The sequence below is a fragment of the Dendrobates tinctorius genome, unplaced genomic scaffold (genome assembly GCF_039654945.1).
Source record: "Dendrobates tinctorius isolate UK_male_01 unplaced genomic scaffold, ASM3965494v1 ptg000086l, whole genome shotgun sequence".
Taxonomy (NCBI): Eukaryota; Metazoa; Chordata; class Amphibia; order Anura; family Dendrobatidae; genus Dendrobates; species Dendrobates tinctorius.
In genome coordinates, this window is record NW_027361754.1 from 624,386 (window position 1) to 647,720 (window position 23,335).

General features: G+C 47.6%; 1 protein-coding gene across 2 annotated transcripts in view; it reads right to left on the reverse strand.

Moving 5' to 3' along the window:
• Nucleotides 1-20,524, reverse strand: part of SORL1 (sortilin related receptor 1) — a 134,918-nt gene extending 114,394 nt beyond the window's left edge. The window contains exon 1 of one of the 2 annotated variants that reach the window (XR_012234008.1): nucleotides 20,290-20,524. Coding sequence is in view for 1 of the 2 variants with exons in the window: in XM_073584849.1 (XP_073440950.1) it covers nucleotides 20,290-20,487 (198 nt within the window). In the remaining variant the exon portion in view is untranslated. The remainder of the gene's footprint in view (nucleotides 1-20,289) is intronic. The other variant, XM_073584849.1, reaches the window with a different exon arrangement.
• Between the last annotated feature and the right edge of the window lie 2,811 nt (nucleotides 20,525-23,335).

Genomic DNA, 23,335 nt, shown 5'->3' on the forward strand with positions numbered 1-23,335 from the left:
TGGACAGACCATCAGCAGATTTGGCTTTCAGTACCATCTTTATGCTGATGACACACAACTGTACACATCATCCCCTGACCTTACCTCCGCTGTACTACAGAACGCCACTGACTGTCTGTCTGCAGTCTCCAACATCATGTCTGCTCTCTATCTGAAACTCAACCTCTCCAAAACTGAACTTCTTCTGCTCCCACCATCTACTAACCTCCCTAAATCTGACATTTCCCTCTCTGTGGGTGGCACCATAATAACACCCCGACAGCAGGCACACTGTCTGGGTGTTATGTTCGGCTCCGATCTCTCCTTCACCTCCCATATACAATCTCTTGCCCGCTCATGCCGCTTACACCTAAAGAACATCTCTAGAATCCGCCCTTTTCTCACCATGGAAACAACAAAAACTCTCACTGTCGCCCTGATCCACTCCCGCCTGGACTACTGTAATGCTCTATTAATTGGCCTCCCTCTCACTCGACTCTCCCCTCTCCAGTCTATCCTTAATGCAGCAGCCAAGGTTGTCCATCTGGCTAATCGTTACTCAGACGCGTCCGCTCTTCGCCAGTCGTTACACTGGCTGCCAATTCATTACAGGGTACAATTCAAAGTACTTGTTCTCACCCACAAAGCTCTCCACAGTGCGGCACCCCCTTACATCTCCTCCCTCATTTCTGTCTATCGGCCTAACCGACCGCTGCGCTCTGCAAATGACTTTCGACTAACCTCTGCCCTAATCCGTACCTCCCACTCCCGACTGCAAGACTTCTCCCGTGCTGCGCCAATCCTCTGGAATGCTCTACCCCAAGATATTAGGATCATCCACAATTTGCATAGTTTTAGGCGCTCGCTCAAAACGCATTTGTTCAGAGCGGCCTATCACATTCAGTAATCAAAGTCATGTTATGTTTGTGTGTGTGTAGCCCATTCACTATCTCCATCTAACCCCCACCCCCTGAAGATGGCTGGACCGTCATTGTAAATACATCATTGTAAATACAAACCTATGCTTTGTATCTCCCCCACCTCATTGTAGATTGTAAGCTCCACAAGCAGGGTCGTCTTATTTCGCTTTAATTATTGTATTGTTAACGTTGTTACTTATGACTGTTGTGTTTGAAACTGTTCAACTGTAAAGCGCTGCGGAATATGTTGGCGCTATATAAATAAAGATTATTATTATTATTATATAGGGAGTGGTGATATCATATCTTATTACAGTACCGCTGCTTTTATATCACTCTGTGCTGTAATAAGATGTGATATCACCATTACTTTTACAATGCTGTGACATTATAAGCTCTGGATCCTCCAGTTTATATAATGTCTTTTAACGGCATTTCTAATGTCACACATCGGCAGAAGATGGCACCCAGTGTTACTGCCTGGCCAGTGTTGCACCCGTCTGACAGCAGTTCAGACAGCTATGATGGGTGACCACCTACACACCCCATTATAACTCCCATCCTCCGCACTCCTAGCTATACAGTAATTTGTAAAAGCTGGGGTCTCACAGACGGACTAGTACAATGACACCTATAGATGATGAGGAGGAGGAGGAGGAAGAAAGTGTCGTCTGCAGACATAATCTGCAAAGCAAATATTGGAATGTCCTGATCTACTTTATTAATACTGAGGATGTGATTTCACACGTACAGCGAATGTCAGCGCCGCACACAACATTGGGACATCCAGCCCTAACTGCAGATCTCCCAGCAATCCTCTGTGCTGTCGGCCAATCATCAGACATGTCCAGGTGACGAATCTTCACGCCTGATGTCACATATTGCTTAAAGGGTTTGTCCAGATCTATGAATATATCACTGTATGATAACAAGCTCTACAACCTGTGTAGCAAATCCTCAACACTTTCAAGATTTCAGAAAACGAAACAAAGGCTACATAAAAAAAAACAAAAAAAACAGGGAAATGCTTCACATAGCTGCTGGTTTGATATATTGTATCAAGTCTAGACAATCCTCCCTGAGACACATCTCACCTGAACGGATACATGGCTGCAGGACAAGGTCAGGACTCGTTTCCAGCTCCACATGAAACAGCAAGAAGCGACAGCATTGGAAGACGACAACTCACCATGATGTGATTAAAACTTGAACACCCAACTAAGGATCAAAAATCGCCATATTGAGACATCTGGGGGAGAGGAATTAGATTTTCACTGCACTTTACCACTGCTGTTATTGAGAGCGCTCAATAGGAGCGATGCTCTGCAGCACACAGTGAGGAGAGTAGATAACAGCACTGGGGTCAGGGACGTCTCGGGGCGCTGGTTTATAGGTGACTGAACCAGTGATCAATATGTTGTTTGCTTGCTATCACCGGCTCATTGCTGTACACGGCGCCGCTGTCATCAGTCCTATCTGTGATATCAGTCTCATACACAAAGCAATTTTTCAAAGCCTTCTCATTAATTACGGTACTGGCAATTAATAACTAAAATAATACCTAAAATGCATCCCAAAATAAAGAAACTAGCACATAGAAAATGCTTCAAGAGTAAATTTTATTCCATAAACAGTAAATATGAATATAGGGATTTTTGTGTACTCACCGTAAAATCCTTTTCTCCGAGCCATTCATTGGGGGACACAGAGACAGTGGGTGTTATGCTGCTTGCCACTAGGAGGACACTAATTAAACCAGAAAAAAGTTAACTCCTCCCCTGCAGTATACACCCTCTCGCTGAATGAGATTTCTCCAGTTCGGTGAAAAAAGCAGTAGGAGCTTAAACAGTCAACAATAACCATAATTATGTCACAAACTAAGAATGCTACAATGAGCCAGTAGGCTAAACAGGGTGGGTGCTGTGTCCCCCAATGAATGGCTCGGAGAAAAGGATTTTACGGTGAGTACACAAAAATCCCTATTTCTCCTACGCCTCATTGGGGGACACAGATACAGTGGGACGTCCTAAAGTAGTCCCTGGGTGGGGAGCATACATCTGCTAATACCCCATGTACCACTGAGTCAGCACTGAGGTACTGCCAATTGCAGGATGCGTCTGCCGAGAGCTGCATCCGCAGAGGCCTGAGAATGAATTTGGTAATGTTTTGTAAAAGTATGCAGACTGGACCAAGTCGCAGCCTTGCAAACCTGTTCTGCCGAGGCCTGGTGCCGAATGGCCCAAGAGGCGCCCACTGAGCGGGTAGAGTGCGCCTTAATCCCTACTGGGACAGGCGCGTTCCTGACACGGTGGGATTCCTGAATCGCCAAGCGAATCCACCTGGCTAGCGTTGCCTTTGAAGCGGCTAGACCCTTCCTATGCCCCTCTGGAAGTATGAACAGGGCATCTGACTTGTGGAAGGGAGCCGTCCGTGAGATGTACCGTCTCAAAGCCCTAACCACGTCCAGGGTGTGGAGGGCCTTCTCAATGCGATGGACTGGTGCAGGACAAAAGGAAGGCAAAACAATTTCCTCATTGAGATGGAAGGAGGATACGACTTTGGGCAGTAAGGACGGGGACGTCCTGAGAACTGCCTTGTCCTGATGAAAGTTCAGGAACAGAGGGCGGCAGGACAGTGCCGCCAATTCCAAAACTCATCTGATTGACGTAATTGCCACTAGACAGACCACCTTCCAAGAGAGGACGGTCAGTGGCACGTCCTGTAGCGGTTCGAAAGGAGCGTCCTGTAAGGCTCCCAAGAACCAGGTTAAGGTCCCATGACTCAAATGGCCTTCTATAAGGAGGCGCCACATGGGAGACTCCCTGAATGAACGTCTTGACCTGGAGTTTGGTGGCAATTTTGCGTTATTTGAATAGCACTGACAAGGCCCTTGAGCGAGCCAAGCGCAAGGCCTGACTTTAATCCGGATTGAAGGAATTCTAATATGGCCGGAATGGAAAACACCAGAGGGGATCGACCATGATCCTTGCACCATGAAAAGAGGGCTTTCCAGGTGCGGTGATAGATGCGCATGGACACAGGTTTCCTAGCACTAATCATGGTGGAAATCACGTTGTGAGAGAACCCAGCCTGTGCTTAAATCCAGGATTCAACGGCCACGCCGTTAAAGACAGGGCCCCGCAGTTCTGGTGGTAAATCGGGCCCTGTGAGAGTAGATCCATGCAATCCGGAAGTCGCCAGGGGACGTCGGCGACTAGTTGTATTAGTTCTACGTACCATGCTCGGCTCGGCCAATATGGCGCGACTAAGATCACTGGTACTCCCACCACTCTGATTTTCTTGATGACCCTCCGGAAGCAAGAGAAGAGGGGGAAAGATGTACGGGAGCCGGATCCGGTGCCATGGCAGAACTAGGGCGTCCGCTCCGATGGCGCATGGATCGCGCGATCGGGCAATGAACCGAGGAACCTTGTTGTTTCGTCTTGAGGCCATGAGATCCACATCCGGAGTCCCCCAACGATGACAAATCTGTTGAAAGCAGGGCTGTGGAGTCAGAGTCGTGGAGTCAGAGTCGGTGCTCATTTTGGTGGAGTCGGAGTTGGAGTCGGTATAAAATGGATCGACTCCGACTCCTAAAATATATAATAAATTGGGTACAGTAGTTCAATGCAGAATGTGCTGAATATTTTTTCATAGGAATTTGGGAAAGTTATGAAATGTCCTATAAATGACTGTTCTAGTCCTGATCTAAGGCTACATTCACACACAGTGTTTTTCCTGCGTTTGAGGATACGTTTTTCAGTTGCAAAAGCAGATCAGCTTTTTAAAAAACCGCATCATCTGAAAGGTTTTTGAGCTCATAGATAATGTTTTCAATAGCAAAAGCAGATTAGAAATCTGCTCTATCTATATATTCATTTATCCATATCTGTCTATCCATATCATATCTGTACCAAAAAGAATGAAAGCCGGATAGCATACAGACTAACACTCCTTTTTTTAGCACCAGTCAGGTACACCTCATAGCTGCCCAAAAGGACGCCCAGGACAGGCATTGCTCGTCTTCAGTAACACATCAACATCAATTGATAGTTGGAATAAATAGACTGCATTCACCACATCTTCTTAAGGTGCAGGCTTCATTTTCAAGTGTAGGAGTGTGAAGTATGAGGTTCTGCAGCAGCTGAGGTGTGCAGTATGAAATTCTGTGGAACAGCATGAGGTTCTGCCCCCCCCCTAGGTTTGATCCTGGCTACGCCCATAGTGTGAATGTAGCCTGAGGATCTAGGCTTTACCTTAGCCGAGATAAGTCATAGTGTGTGTGTGATTATATATATATATATATATATATATATATATATATATATATATATTATACACACACACATACACACACACAGTACAGACCAAAAGTTTGGACACACCTTATCAAAGAGTTTTCTTTATTTTCATGACTATGAAAATTGTAGATTCACTCTGGAGGCATCAAAACTATGAGTTAACACATGTGGAATTATATAATTAACAAAAAAGTGTGAAACAACTGAAAATATGTCTTATATTCTAGATTGTTCAAAGTAGCCACCTTTTGCTTTGATTACTGCTTTGCACACTCTTGTCATTTTCTTGATGAGCTTCAAGAGGTAGTCACAGGAAATGGCTTTCACTTCACAGGTGTGCCCTGTCAGGTTTAATAAGTGGGATTTCTTGCCTTATAAATGAGGTTGGGACCATCAGTTGTGTTGTGCAGAAGTCTGGTGGATACACAGCTGATAGTCCTACTGAATAGACTGTTAGAATTTGTATTATGGCAAGAAAAAAGCAGCTGAGTAAAGAAAAACGAGTGGCCATCATTACTTTAAGAAATGAAGGTCAGTCAGTCCGAAAAATTGGGAAAACTTTGAAAGTGTCTCCAAGTGCAGTGGCAAAAACCATCAAGCGCTACAAAGAAACTGGCTCACATGAGGACCGCCCCAGGAAAGGAAGACCAAGGGTCACCTCTGCTGCGGAGGATAAGTTCATCCGATTTACCAGCCTCAGAAATCGCAGGTTAACAGCAGCTCAGATTAGAGACCAGGTCAATGCCACACAGAGTTCTAGCAGCAGACACATCTCTACAACAACTGTTAAGAGGAGACTTTGTGCAGCAGGCCTTCATGGTAAAATAGCTGCTAGGAAACCACTGCTAAGGACAGGCAGCAAGCAGAAGAGACTTGTTTGGGCTAAAGAACACAAGGAATGGACATTAGACCAGTGGAAATCTGTGCTTTGGTCTGATGAGTCCAAATTTGAGATCTTTGGTTCCAACCACCATGTCTTTGTGCGACGCAGAAAAGGTGAACGGATGGACTCTACATGCCTGGTTCCCACCGTGAAGAATGGAGGAGGAGGTGGGATGGTGCTTTGCTGGTGACACTGTTGGGGATTTATTCAAAATTGAAGGCATACTGAACCAGCGTGGCTACCACAGCATCTTGCAGTGGCATGCTATTCCATCCGGTTTGTGTTTAGTTGGACCATCATTTATTTTTCAACAGGACAATGACCTCAAACACATCTTCAGGCTGTGTAAGGGCTATTTGACCAAGAAGAGGAGTGATGGGGTGCTACGCCAGATGACCTGGCCTCCACAGTCACCAGACCTGAACCCAATCGAGATGGTTTGGGGTGAGCTGGACCGCAGAGTGAAGGCAAAAGGGCCAACAAGTGCTAAGCATCTCTGGGAACTATTTCAAGACTGTTGGAAGACCATTTCCAGTGACTACCTCTTGAAGCTCATCAAGAGAATGCCAAGAGTGTGCAAAGCAGTAATCAAAGCAAAGGTGGCTACTTTGAAGAACCTAGAATATAAGACATATTTTCAGTTGTTTCACACTTTGTTAATTATATAATTCCACATGTGTTAATTCATTGTTTTGATGCCTTCAGAGTGAATCTACAATTTTCATAGTCATGAAAATAAAGAAAACGCTTTGAATGAGAAGGTGTGTCCAAACTTTGGTCTGTACCGTATGTATGTAATCGATATTATACAGTGTAATACAAATTTACAATTTATTACAGTTTGTGTTCTAAAGTTGTATTCCAATAAATAGATATTATGTTCTAAATATCTTGATTATTGTATCATAGAAATGACTAAATGTCTGATGTTCACATTGTAGTACAATAAATTTTTCACTTAAATATAAGCAATATATGTGGGAGTCGGAGTCGTGGAGTCGGAGTTGGAGTCGGAGTCAGAGTAAGGGAAATTGAGGAGTCGGGGACGCAGGTTTGGCTTACCGACTCCACAGCCCTGGTTGAAAGACTTCCGGATGAAGAGACCACTCCCCCGAGGCAATGCCTTGGCGATTGAGAAAATCTGCCGCCCAATTTTCTACGCCCAGGATGTGGATTGCTGAGATGGATGAATGGTTGGTCTCGGCCCAATGGAGGATGTGACTCACTTCGTGCATGGCCATCTTGCTCCGGGTACCTCCCTGGCGGCTGATATACGCTAAAGCCATGGCGTTGTCGGATTGGATCCTGATGGGGTGACCTGCGAGGAGATGGTGGCAACTCCGTAGAGCTAATCTGATCACTCGTATCTCCAAAATGTTGATGGGGAGACGTGACTCTCGGGTTGACCAACGACCCTGTGCCGTGTGGTGACGAAAGACCGCACCCCAGCCGAGAAGACTTGCATCGGTGGTTACTACCAACCATCTTACTGGGAGAAAAGACCTCCCTTGATTCAGGGAGGACCTCAGTGTCCACCACCTGAGGGCTTGCCTGACCCGCAGGGACAGAAGGATCCGACGATCCAGGGAGAACGGGTTCTTGTCCCAAGCTAACAGCAACGCATGTTGAAAGGGATGGAGATGGAACTGCTTCCATCGCACCCACCATCTTTCCAAGAACGCTCATGCTGAAACGAATGGAGTGAGAAACCAGTCTGGAAAGAGTCCGCACTGCCTGTTGTAAGGCTTGGGTCTTTTCTGGAGGGAGAATGACCAACCAGCGGGAAGTGTCCAAGATCATTCCTAAAACGGAAATCTGCAGAGCCGGTGTTGGGAAAAACTTTTCGAACTTTATCTTCCACCCTAGGCGAGAAAATGTATTTATGGTTATATCCATGGATTCCTCACAGGCGGGAAGGGACGGACCCTTGATGAGCAGGTCGTCCAGATACGGTAACACCACTACACCCCGAGAGTGGAGAATGGCCATGACAGCCCCCATGACCTTGGTAAAGACCCTGGGGGTGGTGGCGAGTCTGAAGGGAAAGGCAACGAACTGGAAGAGTTCCTCGTGAATTGCAAAACGCAGGAACTTCTGGTGGGACGGGCAGATCGGAATGTGAAGGTAAGCGTCATTGATGTCGATGGATGCTAGGAACTCTCCTTTTTCCATGGAAGCTGATGAACTGATCGGAGAGATTCCATTTGGAATCACCGTACCTTGACAAACTGATTTAACATTTTGAGATCCAAAATGGGCCGCATCGTCCCGTCCTTTTTTGGAACCACAAAAAGGTTTGAATAAAATCCCCTGAACCTTTCGTGATGAGGGACCGGAATGATGACTCCGTTAGCAGAGCCTGAACAGCCCGAAGGAAGGCTTTCGTCTTTTTCTTGTGGGGAGAGGAATGGAAAAACCGAGTTGGAGGGGGAGAAGAAAATTCTATCTTGTATCCGTAGGACACCAGCTCCCTGACCCACTTGTCATGGATGACCACGAGCCAGGTGTGGCTGAAGAAAAGTAGGCGACCGCCTACTTTGTCGGTGTCCGCCGGATACCGCAACAAGTCATTGGGTAGAAGATCTATGAGATCTGCCTCCCCTAGATCCAGATGCCCTAGGCCTGGGTTTCCAAGAGCGGTTAGGTCTGTATAAGACCTGGGAGCCTCTGTCTCCGCGCGGGGACCGACCTGATCCGGAAGAGAAGGTAGAGGAAGACCAGCCGGAATTGTTGCGAAAAGATCGAAAACGCGTTGGCTGTTGGTTGCGAAACGGCCGAACAGCCTTTTGTGAGGATGGAATTTACTTTTTCCCCCCGGTAGTATCAGCAATGAGCTGGTCCAGCTTCTCTCCAAAAAGACGACCAGTTTGAAAGGGGAGAGAAGTCAACGATCTTTTAGATGTGGCATCCGCCCGTCAGTCGCGGAGTCATATGGCTCTTCTAATGGAAATCGCATTAGCGGCAGTTTGAGCAGCGCAATTGACGGCATCAAAAAAAGTGTCCACTACAAAGTCCGCTGCGTGAATTATCTGCCTGGTGACAGAGGTTGACTCCGGAGGAAGATTGGTGCCCTGAAAGGAAGTAATCAAGACTTCTGCCCAAGCGGCCATTGCCTTAGTTACCCAAATTGCAGCTAAAGATGGAAAAAGCGCCGCTCCTGAAGCTTCAAAAACTGAGCGGGCAAGGTAGTCAATTTGACGATAGGAGGTATTTCTGACTGAGGAGCCCTCAGAAACTGATAGGAGCGTTTTAGAAGCAAGACGCGATACAGAAGGGTCCACCGGAGGGGACTGTAACCAATCCTTCATTAGGTCTGGATCAAAAGGGTATTTAGCCTCAGTAGACTTTTGCCCTGCGAACCGCTTATGTGGCCGAACCCTATGTTTCTGGACAATTTCCTTAAACTCCGGATGGCTGGTAAATAACCTGCGCACACGCTTGGTTTTCTTAAATGAGATAGGGTGTGCTGGAGCGGGAATATTTTCCTCACCCAAATTCAGAATCCAGTTGACTGATTCTATAGGAGAATCAAGCAACTCTTGATCAGTTGGGGGATTCTGAGGGGCTGACCTGTCAGATTCGAATTCAGAGTCGTGCTTGCTGAGAACCTCAGGAGAGGGAGAGCGAGAGACAGGAGTCGCCGATGCTGAGGCGCGAACGGGACTAGGGGACGCGTCATGGGTCCGCTTTCTAGAGACCTGAGCATCCCTTGAACGAGTATGGCCCCTGCTGGTGGACGGTTCCCGGCCGACGCCAGAGCCCTCCTCGGGAGGTAAGGATGCTTTCTGACTTAAAGAGTCCTCCCGGAGGGAGAATATAGCCTGGGTCAGAGACTCCACCGACCGTGACAGGGGACGCAGCCCACTCAGGGGTACTAAACGCTAGCGTGGGCGGCGGTATTCAAATTGCGCCCTAGCAGGCTGGAAAAGCCGGGGACTAAATTTTTGGCCTACCCGAGCGCCGAGAGCGGGGACCAGGACCCAACCCCATATCTCCACTCCAGTGCTCGGCAGGCCGCGCTGTCCGGGGCCATCCATACAGGTCTTCTCACCCTCCTGGGCTGATGCAGCAGAGCTGGAGGAGTTCTTAAAGGAGTATGCTCAATCGATCCTCCCTATGGAAGGGGGATGGAGAGCTATGAGGCTGATTCATGGCATTCAGAAGCGCTGTTCCAGTCTTCTCCATTGCACTCCATGCGCTTACCCTCGTATCCGTGGATTACCTGGACCGTAAGGATCATCGCCATCATAGCCAGAGGAATCAGCCTCAATCGTCGCAGGAAAGTGTACGGGGAGGTATACCCCACGTGCTTGCCTGTTGTTGGTTCGGGGGAGAGCGGGCCGTAGAAAGGAACCGTCGCCCCCTTCACTCCGTTAACATAAAAATTTACAGAAAATTCAAGAACAAAATAAAAACGGTGGGGTCTGAAGCCAGACCCAAGTGCCTCCTATAGACACTAAGCATGAACTGGAGAAATCTCACTGAAGCAGAGGAGTTAACTTTTTTTCTGGTTTACTTAGTGTCCTCCTAGTGGCAAGCAGCATAACACCCACTGTCTCTGTGTCCCCCCTATCAGAGAAATCTGCTTCTTCCTCCTCATGGACTTTCAATTCAGGGGTAAAATCAGTATTTAGTGAAGACAGATTCCCATTACTGAGAATGTAGAGGACAGTCGGTGATTTTTTTAATGCTATGGAGGAGGGAGGAGCTCAGAGGCGACAGACAATCCACTGCCAAGTCCATAGAACTGAGCGCTAACTGCCATCTCAGTAATCTAACAATCTGAACTCACTCCATTTGTTTCTTATTTTCACCTGTACTAATGGTTTATGCAACAAAAAAGAAGTAATCAAAATTCGGTTACTCCTTAAAGTACAATTCCCATAGTAGGAGGGAACATCTGAGCTGGAGACGGGTCAACACTGCCCGTACCCTTGATAGAATGGGGGAGAGGAAACCAGGCTTCATTCCAGGACTGTGATGGTCCGCAGACATAATGTTGAATACATGGGATATTCACGACTTACATATAAACACTTTGGGGGGGGGGGTCTTCACTTCCTAAATATGACCTCTGACCTATCCTAAAATACAAAGAAAGGTATCATGAACTCGTACACAGTGAGTAGTTCTGCGTCATGTTCAGCTGCTGCTGGTGAATAGGAAATAATAATAATAATAATCTTTATTTTTATATAGCGCTAACATATTCCGCAGCGCTTTACAGTTTGCACACATTATCATCGATAAATCTTACTTCTATCCAAAGGCTGGAAAGCTTCAGTCTGGGCTGAGGACGATGACACTCCGGCTCTCACCCACAACTATTAATCGGAGTTTGGAGCATCTTTAGCCTCCAAATCAATCTTGGAATAAATCCAGCCAGACATGTCCCTGGAAGCAAGGGTCACCAAGATATGACTTGTGGACACATAGTGTACATAGTTACATAGGCTGAAAAAAAGACTTAGCTAGGTCCATCAGGTTCTACTTTTCTCCACAAAAAGAGCGATCACTGGAGAAGGACATCATGGTCGGATGAACAGAAGGAACAAAGCGAAGAGGAAGACCAGCAACCCGATGGCTTGACACTATCAAGAGAATGGCAGAGAAGACCCTGGTGACTGATCTAGGCTGCATAAGATCGATCTTCCTACAGATCGTTTAGCTGTCAAGACGCCATGGATCGAGATCAAGCTGAAGGCCATTAAATAAATAAATATAATAATTTAGCCTCCAAAAGTCACAGATTGTACAAAATGTTCACTTTTTGCATCATTCTCATCATCAGTTGGAAATGTGTTCTTGGAGGACCAGCGAGACATATAGACAGGGTGAAAAATGATAACAAAGGTTTAGTTATTTTTTAATAGATTTTCTTGTGCTACTAATTGCTTGCAGAGCGGTGGAGGTGCAAGTTTGGAGATCCCCACAAATAGTTAAAAAAAAACAGCTCAGGAGACAGAAGCGTACAGCGGCCCGAGCACGCTCACGGAGCGGATGACAGACACTAGAGAAAGTCTACGCTTACAATGGAGTCCTCACCGCTCATAAGAACGAGGAGAACCTTCTGCGCTGGATCGCTGATGGAATGAAGGGGTGGGTAGTTTTCCACTGCACTTGCTGAAGGAATTTTTTGTACACTGGAAACCCCTTTAAGTATTATGCAGGGCTGTGGAGTCAGAGTCGTGGAGTCGGAGTTGGTTTTGGTTGGAGTCGGAGTCGGTAGAAATGTACCGACTCCAACTCCAGCTTTAAAAAAAATGTATTAATATTTCATAATTGAACGTTCATATGAATTTTATAAATGTTACTCAAATATATATGTTCTATCAAACTATGAACAACAGTGATAAGCAGTTTTGCTGGAGATAGAGACATTTCTTACTTCTTGTGTGTCACTGTTCTCCACTGCCCTTATCTAATCTTATACTTGGTTAACCTCATGCTGCCCCAACCCCCCTACTTACAATGTATGAAACTGAAAGTGAAAATGTGTTGCAAATTCTTAGTAGTAAAGCTCCTCCTCTACACTAGATCATACTAGGTGTGCGTCTTCCAAGCATCTCACAGCTGCCTGCTACTCAGAAGAGGAAGACTGTAAGAAGTATTATCCTTTCAACAAACTTTGCATCAGTTAACTGTGAGTACATGAGGAATAATAACAGTATTACTGACCACTATATCAGTTGTACGACCTGGCAATAATTTTGTACAATTGTTTTTAGGAAAAACAATTGTCATTTGGATTGTGAATGCAGAATTAAAAACCTGAGAATGTCAAAGAAGCATCACATTAAATCAGCTGTATTTGAACATTTCACCATCACTCAAGATAGAAAACATTATGTCTGTCAGTGTATGACAAATGATCCAGACGAAAAGAAATGCTGTGAAGCCAAGATGAGTGCATATTCAGGCAAAGATAAAAATGCTCCTACCAGAGCTTCTAATCTAAAGAGACATTTACAGCGCTTTCATCCAGAAGTACTGAAAGCAGTGGATGAGAAAGACTGCATTCAAACCAATGAACCAGTGCCCAGCTCTTCCAGCCAAACAAAGGAGCAGAGAACTTTGCAGCCATCAGTTGCAAGATATTTTGTCAGTGACAAAGTTACTGTGACAATGACAGTAGATACATTTAAAAAACAGATCATAGAGCTTGTTGTAAAGGATAGTGTGCCTATTTCATTATTTTCACGACCAGCTTTTGTGTGTCTGAATGGGGAAATGGCCCGCAAGCTTGGTGTTTCTCTGGAGAAAGAGTATTAGAAAATTAGTAATCGAAGAAGCTTTTAAACAAAAGGAAGAACTTAAAAAAACTCTCAAGGGACGCTTTCTGTTTCTTAAAATGGATGCCTGCACACGTCACAGAGTGAACTATTTTGCCATCAATGTCTGATTTGTTTGTGACAAAAATGAAATAGTTACCAAGACATTGGCAGTAAAAGACACCAAAGCTCATCACACCAGTGAGTTTCTCCAGGTCTTGGTGGAAAAGGTTCTGCAAGACTATGAACTTAAAAAAGAGCAAGTTCTTTCTGTCGCAACTGACAATGCTTCAAATATGATAAGTACTATTAAGCTAATGAATGAGAGTAATGATGGTGACCAGCAGCTAGAAGACCATTCTGGGTCCACAGACACAGAAATGTTTGAAATAGAGGAACACAGTATTGTAACTGAGGAGCAAACTGAAGTTGCTTCAGATGAACAGCAACATGATAGTTTAGATGATCTTGTTGAAACTGTGTCAATATGTTCTTTCATTCATCACATGCGCTGTGTTGTGCATACGCTACAGCTGGCTATAAGAGACAGTCTGCAAGAAGGACATGCTGCTGCACTGATTGGCAAGGTGAGAAAATTGGCTACTGTTGCCAGAACCCCTAAAGTTGACTCAATTTTGAAGAGACGTGCTGGAAAAGGGGCAATTATTGATCAAGCCACACGATGGGGCAGTACTTACTTAATGATTCAGCGCTTGGTTGAACTGAAAACCTTTCTTGTAGACATGGCTAACCCTCAACTGACGCTAAATGAAAGTCAGTGGAATCAGGTGATTGAGCTGGAAAAATTGCTAGAGCACCCATTTACAGTGACTAAAAAATTATAAGCAGAGGACTTAACTCCAGGTATTTTCTTAAAGGAGTGGAAGAACCTGATGTTTCGCCTGTCCCAAAGAGGAGGGTTAATTGCAAGTGGCATTGCTACATCAATGAAACGGAGAGAGGAGCTACTATTACAAAATAACATTCTTTTGGCAGCTGTTTATGTAGACCCAATGCATCGGATTCTTCTAGATGATCAACAGCTAAGTAAAGGAAAAGAAGCTCTGTTTGAAATAGCAGTAAGGATGAAAGGGTTGCAGAACAGTCAGGAGGAACAAGAAGAATTTGGTCGTCCTGCCACATCTTCACCCTCATCATCAACTGATGAAGAATTTAATTTCGAAAAATATTTGGATCACAAGGACCGTGCAAAGCGTTCCCGCATAGAAGAGGAGTCATCCCCATCAAGGAACACAGCCAGTACATTTCAGCAGAATTTTTCATGTGCACTAAAAGAAATTGAGAAATTTGACCGTTCATCAAAAATAACAGTGCAACAAGCGATTCCTCTGTATCCTGACATTGTCAGAGATGTTGCCCGAGTGGTTACTGCTTTGCCACTAACACAAGTTAGAGAGGTTGTTCTCTGCTCTCAAAATAATTAGATCAGACTTGAGGGCATCCATGAAGGAGGATCTGACAGAGGCAATACTTTTTCTGAGGACAAATTTATAGATTTCTTCTTATTAACTGCATAAAAGTGTTTATTGCATATTTACTTACAATTTAGAAAAGTTTATAAAAGTTATTTGCTATATTCTAATTGTATTCTAATAAATGTAGTTTTTGCTCTAAGTGGTCTGATTACTTATATGATGGTGAGAAACTGAATAAGCACGATGTTTAATATTTTACAACAGTAAATTTGTTGTTATGAATTGGCCATTTATGAAGGAGTCGGAGTCGGAGCCGGAGTCGGAGTCGGAGCCTGATAAAATCCAGGAGTTGGAGTCGCAACTGTGGCTTACCGACTCCACAGCCCTGGTATTATGTATACAGGGTGGGCAATTTATAAGGATAAACCTGGGTGGGCCATTTATAAAGTTGGATCCAAAACGGCCGACTACAAAATGACCACCATGGTCACCACCCATCTTGAAAAGTTTTTCCCGTCCCATATACTAATGTGCCACAAACAGGAAGGTGATATCACCAACCATTCCCATTTTATTTAGGTGTATCCATATACATGGCCCACCCAGGTGTATCTATATAAATGGCGCACCCGGTATAACACTATAGAGGGAGGGAGGAGCGAGATACACGGTCGGCTGAGTACCAGCAGCCATCTGCTTTAAAGTATCATAGAATGGTAGAGTTGGAAGGGACCTCCTGGGCCATCTGGTCCAACCCCCTGCTCAAAGCAGGATTCGCTAAATCATCCCAGACAGATGTCTGTACAGCCTCTGTTTGAAGACTTCCATTGAAGGAGAACTCACCACTTCTCATGGCAGCCTGTTCCACTCATTGATCACTCTGTCAAAAAGTTTTTTCTAATATTTAATCTGTGTCTCCTCCCATTCAGTTTCATCCCATTGCTTCTAGTCTTTCCTTGTGCAAATGAGAATAAAGTTGATCCTTCTACAATGTGACAGCCCTTTAGATATTTGTAGACAGCTATTAAGTCTCCTCTCAGTCTTCTCTTTTGCAAACTAAACATTCCTGAATCCTGCAACCTTTCCTCATAAGACAGGGTTTGCAGACCTGTCACCATTCTGGTCGCTCTTTTCTGAACTTGCTCCAGTTTGTTGATGTCTGGTTCCGGCAGAGACTCCAGGCTATTTTGGCGCAGCAGAACCGCACACAGTCCGGTTATCACCGCTTGTATTATCAGATCCTTCTGTAAGTCTTTGGGATACTTGGATATAGAGCATCCACTAATGGTCTGCAGAAGGTGGCGACTGCCGGAATGACACATAATAACAGGGCGGCTGTGAAGAAGAATACATTCCCTGAGGAGGAGCGTTACCAGGTGGAGCTCCGCAGACACGGTCACATGGATCACAGAGCAGGGTGGAGCAGGTGACGAGGTACTAACAGCTAGAATACTCCGCCAAGCACGGGGTCATGCAAAATCCTCAAAACACTGCATTCTAACGGGAACGCCAACGGAACTATACGCGGTCTGACCTCCATCCTGGCAATAGCCATCTTTTTCAGACATGTACAAAAAACATGGTTAACAGTCTGCTCGGTTTGCTCACATTTTTCAGTTGCTTTTCCCCAATTTTAGTCAGAGGTGACCCATAGACTAAAAGAATGAAATCAGGAAAAGTTATGGCTGCGTTTGCCCTTCTGACTTCAGTTATAGCTGTGCTAACTTGTGCTGGAGGTGGGAGCCATTTAAGAATTAGTTTTCTAAAATTCTAATCTGTGCAAAAATTACAATTCAATTTGTTAATCTACCTGGTACAAGGTGAGCCAAGTGGCATCACTGAAAGGAGCATAAACCTGCCAAAGCCAGGTCTAATAGCAATCAGCAGCAAAGAATGTCACAACGAGGGACAGAGTAGCTCAGCAAAACCCCAAAACACAGGGTCAACACGGATAGAATACCCACAGGAGAGTCACTGCGCCAGTACATTACATATCCTTTATTACTCTCCAGAGCTGCACACACTATTCTGCTGGTGCAGTCACTGTGTACATACATTACGGATCCTGAGTTACATCCTGTATTATACCCCTGAGCTGCCCTCAATATTCTGCTGGTGCAGTCACTGTGTACATACATTACTGATCCTGAGTTACATCCTGTATTATACCCCAGAGCTGCACTCACTATTCTGCTGGTGCAATGACTGTGTACATACATTACATTACTGATCCTGAGTTACATCCTGTATTATACTCCAGAGCTTCACTCACTATTCTGCTGGTGCAGTCACTGTGTACATACATTACTGATCCTGAGTTACCTCCTGTATTATACTCCAGAGCTGCACTCACTATTCTGCTGGTGCAGTCACTGTGTACATACATTACATTACTGATCCCGAGTTACCTCCTGTATTATACCCCAGAACTGCACTCGCTATTCTGCTGGTGCAGTCACTGTGTACATACATTACTGATCCTGAGTTACCTCCTGTATCATACTCCAGAGCTGCACTCAGTATTCTGCTGGTGCAGTCACTGTGTACATACATTACATTACTGATGCTGAGTTACATCCTGTATCATACCCCAGAGCTGCACTCACTATTCTGCTGGTGCAGTCACTGTGTACATACATTACTGATCCTGAGTTACATCCTGTATTATACTCCAGAGCTGCACTCACTATTCTGCTGGTGCAGTCACTGTATACATACGTTACTTATCCTGTACTTATACTGGGTTACATTCTGAGATAAACTCCTGAATCAGGACGCTCAGGATGAACAGAGGAAGAAGAGAACCTATGACCAGTAACATGGTGGCTTCTTTGGGGATCGTCACTGGAGTCTTGGACGTCATCTCAGAACAGACGATGTCACACAATGATATATTGGGGACGTGACTCCGGTTCGGTATCAATGTCGCAGCTCTCAGCTCTGCCCAATATAAAGCAATAAAAGCTTCATAATAAACAGACAAGAGGCGGCAGATTCTGTCCCTGGGGTCACATGACACCATCAGAGCAAAGAGCTGCAAGTAAACACGGGCGAGGGGAACACACTGTGCAATGGGCGCCATATGGAAAACATCACCCGTTATCTGTGCACAATGGGAGTTACAGAAGTGCAGAGATCGTCACACCGAGAGGGACCGCATGGGATATGAGAGGGGGCGCCGCTGCAGCAGGTATAAATACAGGGTTATGTGGGTACAGGACAGTACAAAGAACCTCCAAAGACATACTGACGGGGAATATAGACCGAGAGCCCCGATGGGGACAGTGAAGATCATGTCTACACAGCGCTGCGGGATTAATGTTTCTATGGAAGTAAGCGAAGAAAATAAATTCAAAAGCTAAGGGCAGTATACAGGGGAGGGGTGGTGGAGGAGGGCAGTATACACACAGCAGTATAGTAGGGGGCATGGTATACACACACACACAGCAGTATAGTAGGGGGCATGGTATACACACACACACACACAGCAGTATAGTAGGGGGCATGGTATACACACACACACAGCAGTATAGTAGGGGGCATGGTATACACACACACACAGCAGTATAGTAGGGGGCATGGTATACACACACACACACAGCAGTATAGTAGGGGGAATGGTATACACACACACACAGCAGTATAGTGGGGGGCATGGTATACACACACACAGCAGTATAGTGGGGGGCATGGTATACACACACACAGCAGTATAGTGGGGGGCATGGTATACACACACACAGCAGTATAGTGGGGGGCATGGTATACACACAGTGGCCGACAGGGGTGCCAAGGGCCCACCAGTAACATTGACTTTGGGGGCCCACTTTTCACCTGCATACAAATAGTACACTACCGTCGTTTACAAATTTACCTAAAACTCTATATAATAATAAACTTGGTAGTTTGGTTAATGAATGATGAGATTCTGCTTTTTTTCCTGTACAGAGCGAATCAAGTGAATTATGTCCAGCACTGCCCATACAATGGGGTTGGGGGCCCAGATCTGCACAGGGGCCCACCGGGGGATTCCCCTGTTCCCCTATGGGCCAGTCCAAGCCTGTATACGCACACAGCAGTATAATGGGGCATGGTATACACACACAGCAGTGTAATGGGGCATGGTATACACACACAGCAGTGTAATGGGGCATGGTATACACACACAGCAGTGTAATGGGGCATGGTATACACACACAGCAGTGTAATGGGGCATGGTATACACACACAGCAGTGTAATGGGGCATGGTATACACACACAGCAGTGTAATGGGGCATGGTATACACACACAGCAGTGTAATGGGGCATGGTATACACACACAGCAGTGTAATGGGGCATGGTATACACACACAGCAGTATAATGGGGCATGGTATACACACACAGCAGTATAATGGGGCATGGTATACACACACAGCAGTATAATGGGGCATGGTATACACACACAGCAGTATAATGGGGCATGGTATACACACACAGCAGTATAATGGGGCATGGTATACACACACAGCAGTATAAGGGGGCATGGTATACACACACAGCAGTATAAGGGGGCATGGTATACACACACAGCAGTATAAGGGGGCATGGTATACACACACAGCAGTATAAGGGGGCATGGTATACACACACAGCAGTATAAGGGGGCATGGTATACACACACAGCAGTATAAGGGGGCATGGTATACACACACAGCAGTATAAGGGGGCATGGTATACACACACAGCAGTATAAGGGGGCATGGTATACACACACAGCAGTATAAGGGGGCATGGTATACACACACAGCAGTATAAGGGGGCATGGTATACACACACAGCAGTATAAGGGGGCATGGTATACACACACAGCAGTATAAGGGGGCATGGTATACACACACAGCAGTATAAGGGGGCATGGTATACACACACAGCAGTATAAGGGGATATGGTATACACACACAGCAGTATAAGGGGGCATGGTATACACACACAGCAGTATAATGGGGCATGGTATACACACACAGCAGTATAATGGGGCATGGTATACACAAACACAGCAGTATAATGGGGCATGGTATACACACACAGCAGTATAATGGGGCATGGTATACACACACAGCAGTATAATGGGGCATGGTATACACACACAGCAGTATAATGGGGCATGGTATACACACACAGCAGTATAATGGGGCATGGTATACACACACAGCAGTATAATGGGGCATGGTATACACACACAGCAGTATCATGGGGCATGGTATACACACACAGCAGTATCATGGGGCATGGTATACACACACAGCAGTATAAAGGAGCATGGTATACACACAATAGTATAGGGGGCATGGTATACACACACAGCAGTATAATGGGGCATGGTATACACACACAGCAGTATAATGGGGCATGGTATACACACACAGCAGTATAAAGGAGCATGGTATACACACAATAGTATAGGGGGGCATTGTATACACATATACACAGGTGTCAGACATCCCGGCTCCTCCTCACCTGACCGTACAGCCGCACCGTCGGCTCGGCGCTGGGCTGCGGACTCCTCCTGCTCCGCTCTCCGCTCCTCTCAGTTCCCCGGTAACGTGCGGTCACTGTGCCCTCCCCAGCAACGGCGACCCCCAGACAAATCATCCACATCCCAGCCACCGAGAGCAACCACCGCCGCCGCCTCCTCATTGCCTCACACTCCGCCATCTTCTGACAACACGTGACCCCCCCCCCCCAACACCGCCGCCTACCGGAGACACGTGACCTACCGGTACCGGTCACCTTACAGCGAGCGACGCCGCGGCCAGACCCCCCCGGAAATGTGCAGGGACCGGACACATCCCCCAAACATCAGTCACCTTTCCCCCATCCCCTAGCTCTGCCCCACTGATCTCTCCCGCTGTCTTTCAAGTCTCCCCCATCTCTCCAGGTGTCAGTCACGTCCCCCCCAATCTCTCCAGGTGTCGGAACACGTCTCTCCGATACCTCGAGGTGTCGGTCACGTCTCCCGAATCTCTCCAGGTGTCAGTCACGTCCCCACCGATCTCTCCAGGTTCAAGTCCCCCGATTTCTCCAGGTGTCGCTGACGTCCCCCCGACCTCTCCAGGTGTTGGTCACGTCCCCCCGATCTCTCCAGGTGTCGGTCATGTCCCCTGATCTCCAGTTGTCAGTCACGTCTCCCCGATCTCTCTAGGTGTCGTTTACGTCCCCCCCGATCTCTCCAGGTGTCAATCACGTCCCCCCCGAACTTTCCAAGTGTCGGTGACATCCCCCCCGACCTCTCCAGGTGTCGGTCACGTCCCCCCGATCTCTCCAGGTGTCGGTCACGTCCCCTCGATCTCTCCAGGTGTCGGTCATGTCCCCCCGATCTCTCCAGGTGTCGGTCACGTCCCCTCAATATCTCCAGGTTCACGTCCCCCCCGATCTCTCCAGGTGTTGGTCACGTCCCCTGATCTCTCCAGGTGTCGGTTATGTCCCCCGATCTCGCCACTTGTCAGTCACGTCCCCCCGATCTCCAGGTTCACGTCCACCCAATCTCTCCAGGTGTCGGTGACGTCCCTGCCCCCCCCTCATGACCTCTCCAGATGTCGGTCACGTCTCCCCGATCTCTCCAGGTGTCGGTTATGTCCCCCTGATCTCTCCAGTTGTGAGTCACGTCCCCCCGATCTCTCCAGGTTCACGTTCCCCTGATCTCTCCAGGTGTAGGTGACGTCCCCGACCCCTCCAGGTGTCGGTCACGTCCCCTTGATCTCTCCAGGTGTCGGTCATGTCCCCCCCAATATCTCCAGGTGTCAGTAACGTCCCCCCCGATCTCTTCAGGTGTCGGTCACGTCCCCCCCGATCTCTCCAGGTGTCGGTGACTTCCCCCGGACCTCTCCAGGTGTTGGTCACGTCCCCCCGATCTCTCCAGGTGTCGGTTACGTCCCCTGATCTCTCCAGTTGTCAGTCACGTCCCCCCGATCTCCAGGTTCACGTCCCCCCGATCTCCAGGTTCACGTCCCCCCAATCTCTCCAGGTGTCGGTGACGTCCCTGCCCCCCTGACCTCTCCAGATGTCGGTCGCGTCTCCCCGATCTCTCCAGTTGTCGGTTATGTCCCCCTGATCTCTCCAGTTGAGTCACGTCCCCCCGATCTCTCCAGGTTCACGTTCCCCCGATCTCTCCAGGTGTTGGTGATGTCCCCGCCCCCTCCCGACCCCTCCAGGTGTCGGTCATGTCCCCCTGATTTCTTCAGGTGTCGGTCACGTCCCCTCGATCTCTCCAGGTATCGGTCATGTCCCCCCGATATCTCCAGGTATCAGTAACGTTCCCCCGATCTCTTCAGGTGTCGGTCACGTCCCCCCGATCGCTCCAGGTGTCGGTCACGTTCCCCCGATATCTTCAGGTGTTGGTCAGATCCCCTAATCTCTCCAGGTGTCGGTCAGGTCCCCCGATCACTCCAGGTGTTGTCGGTCGCGTCCCCCCGATTTCTCCAGATGTCGGGCACGTCCCCCCAATCTCTCCAGGTGTCGGTCACGTCCCCCCGACCTCTCCAGGTGTTGGTCACGTCCCCCCGATCTCTCCAGGTGTCGGTCATGTCCCCTGATCTCCAGTTGTCAGTCACGTCTCCCCGATCTCTCTAGGTGTCGTTTACGTCCCCCCCGATCTCTCCAGGTGTCAATCACGTCCCCCCCCGAACTTTCCAAGTGTAGGTGACATCCCCACCGACCTCTCCAGGTGTCGGTCACGTCCCCCCGATCTCTCCAGGTGTCGGTCACGTCCCCTCGATCTCTCCAGGTGTCGGTCATGTCCCCCCGATCTCTCCAGGTGTCGGTCACGTCCCCTCAAAATCTCCAGGTTCACGTCCCCCCGATCTCTCCTGGTGTCGGTCACGTCCCCTGATCTCTCCAGGTGTCGGTTATGTCCCCCGATCTCGCCACTTGTCAGTCACGTCCCCCCGATCTCCAGGTTCACGTCCACCCAATCTCTCCAGGTGTCGGTGACGTCCCTGCCCCCCCCTCATGACCTCTCCAGATGTCGGTCACGTCTCCCCGATCTCTCCAGGTGTCGGTTATGTCCCCCTGATCTCTCCAGTTGTGAGTCACGTCCCCCCGATCTCTCCAGGTTCACGTTCCCCTGATCTCTCCAGGTGTAGGTGACGTCCCCGACCCCTCCAGGTGTCGGTCACGTCCCCTTGATCTCTCCAGGTGTCGGTCATGTCCCCCCCAATATCTCCAGGTGTCAGTAACGTCCCCCCCGATCTCTTCAGGTGTCGGTCACGTCCCCCCCGATCTCTCCAGGTGTCGGTGACTTCCCCCGGACCTCTCCAGGTGTTGGTCACGTCCCCCCGATCTCTCCAGGTGTCGGTTACGTCCCCTGATCTCTCCAGTTGTCAGTCACGTCCCCCCGATCTCCAGGTTCACGTCCCCCCGATCTCCAGGTTCACGTCCCCCCAATCTCTCCAGGTGTCGGTGACGTCCCTGCCCCCCTGACCTCTCCAGATGTCGGTCGCGTCTCCCCGATCTCTCCAGTTGTCGGTTATGTCCCCCTGATCTCTCCAGTTGAGTCACGTCCCCC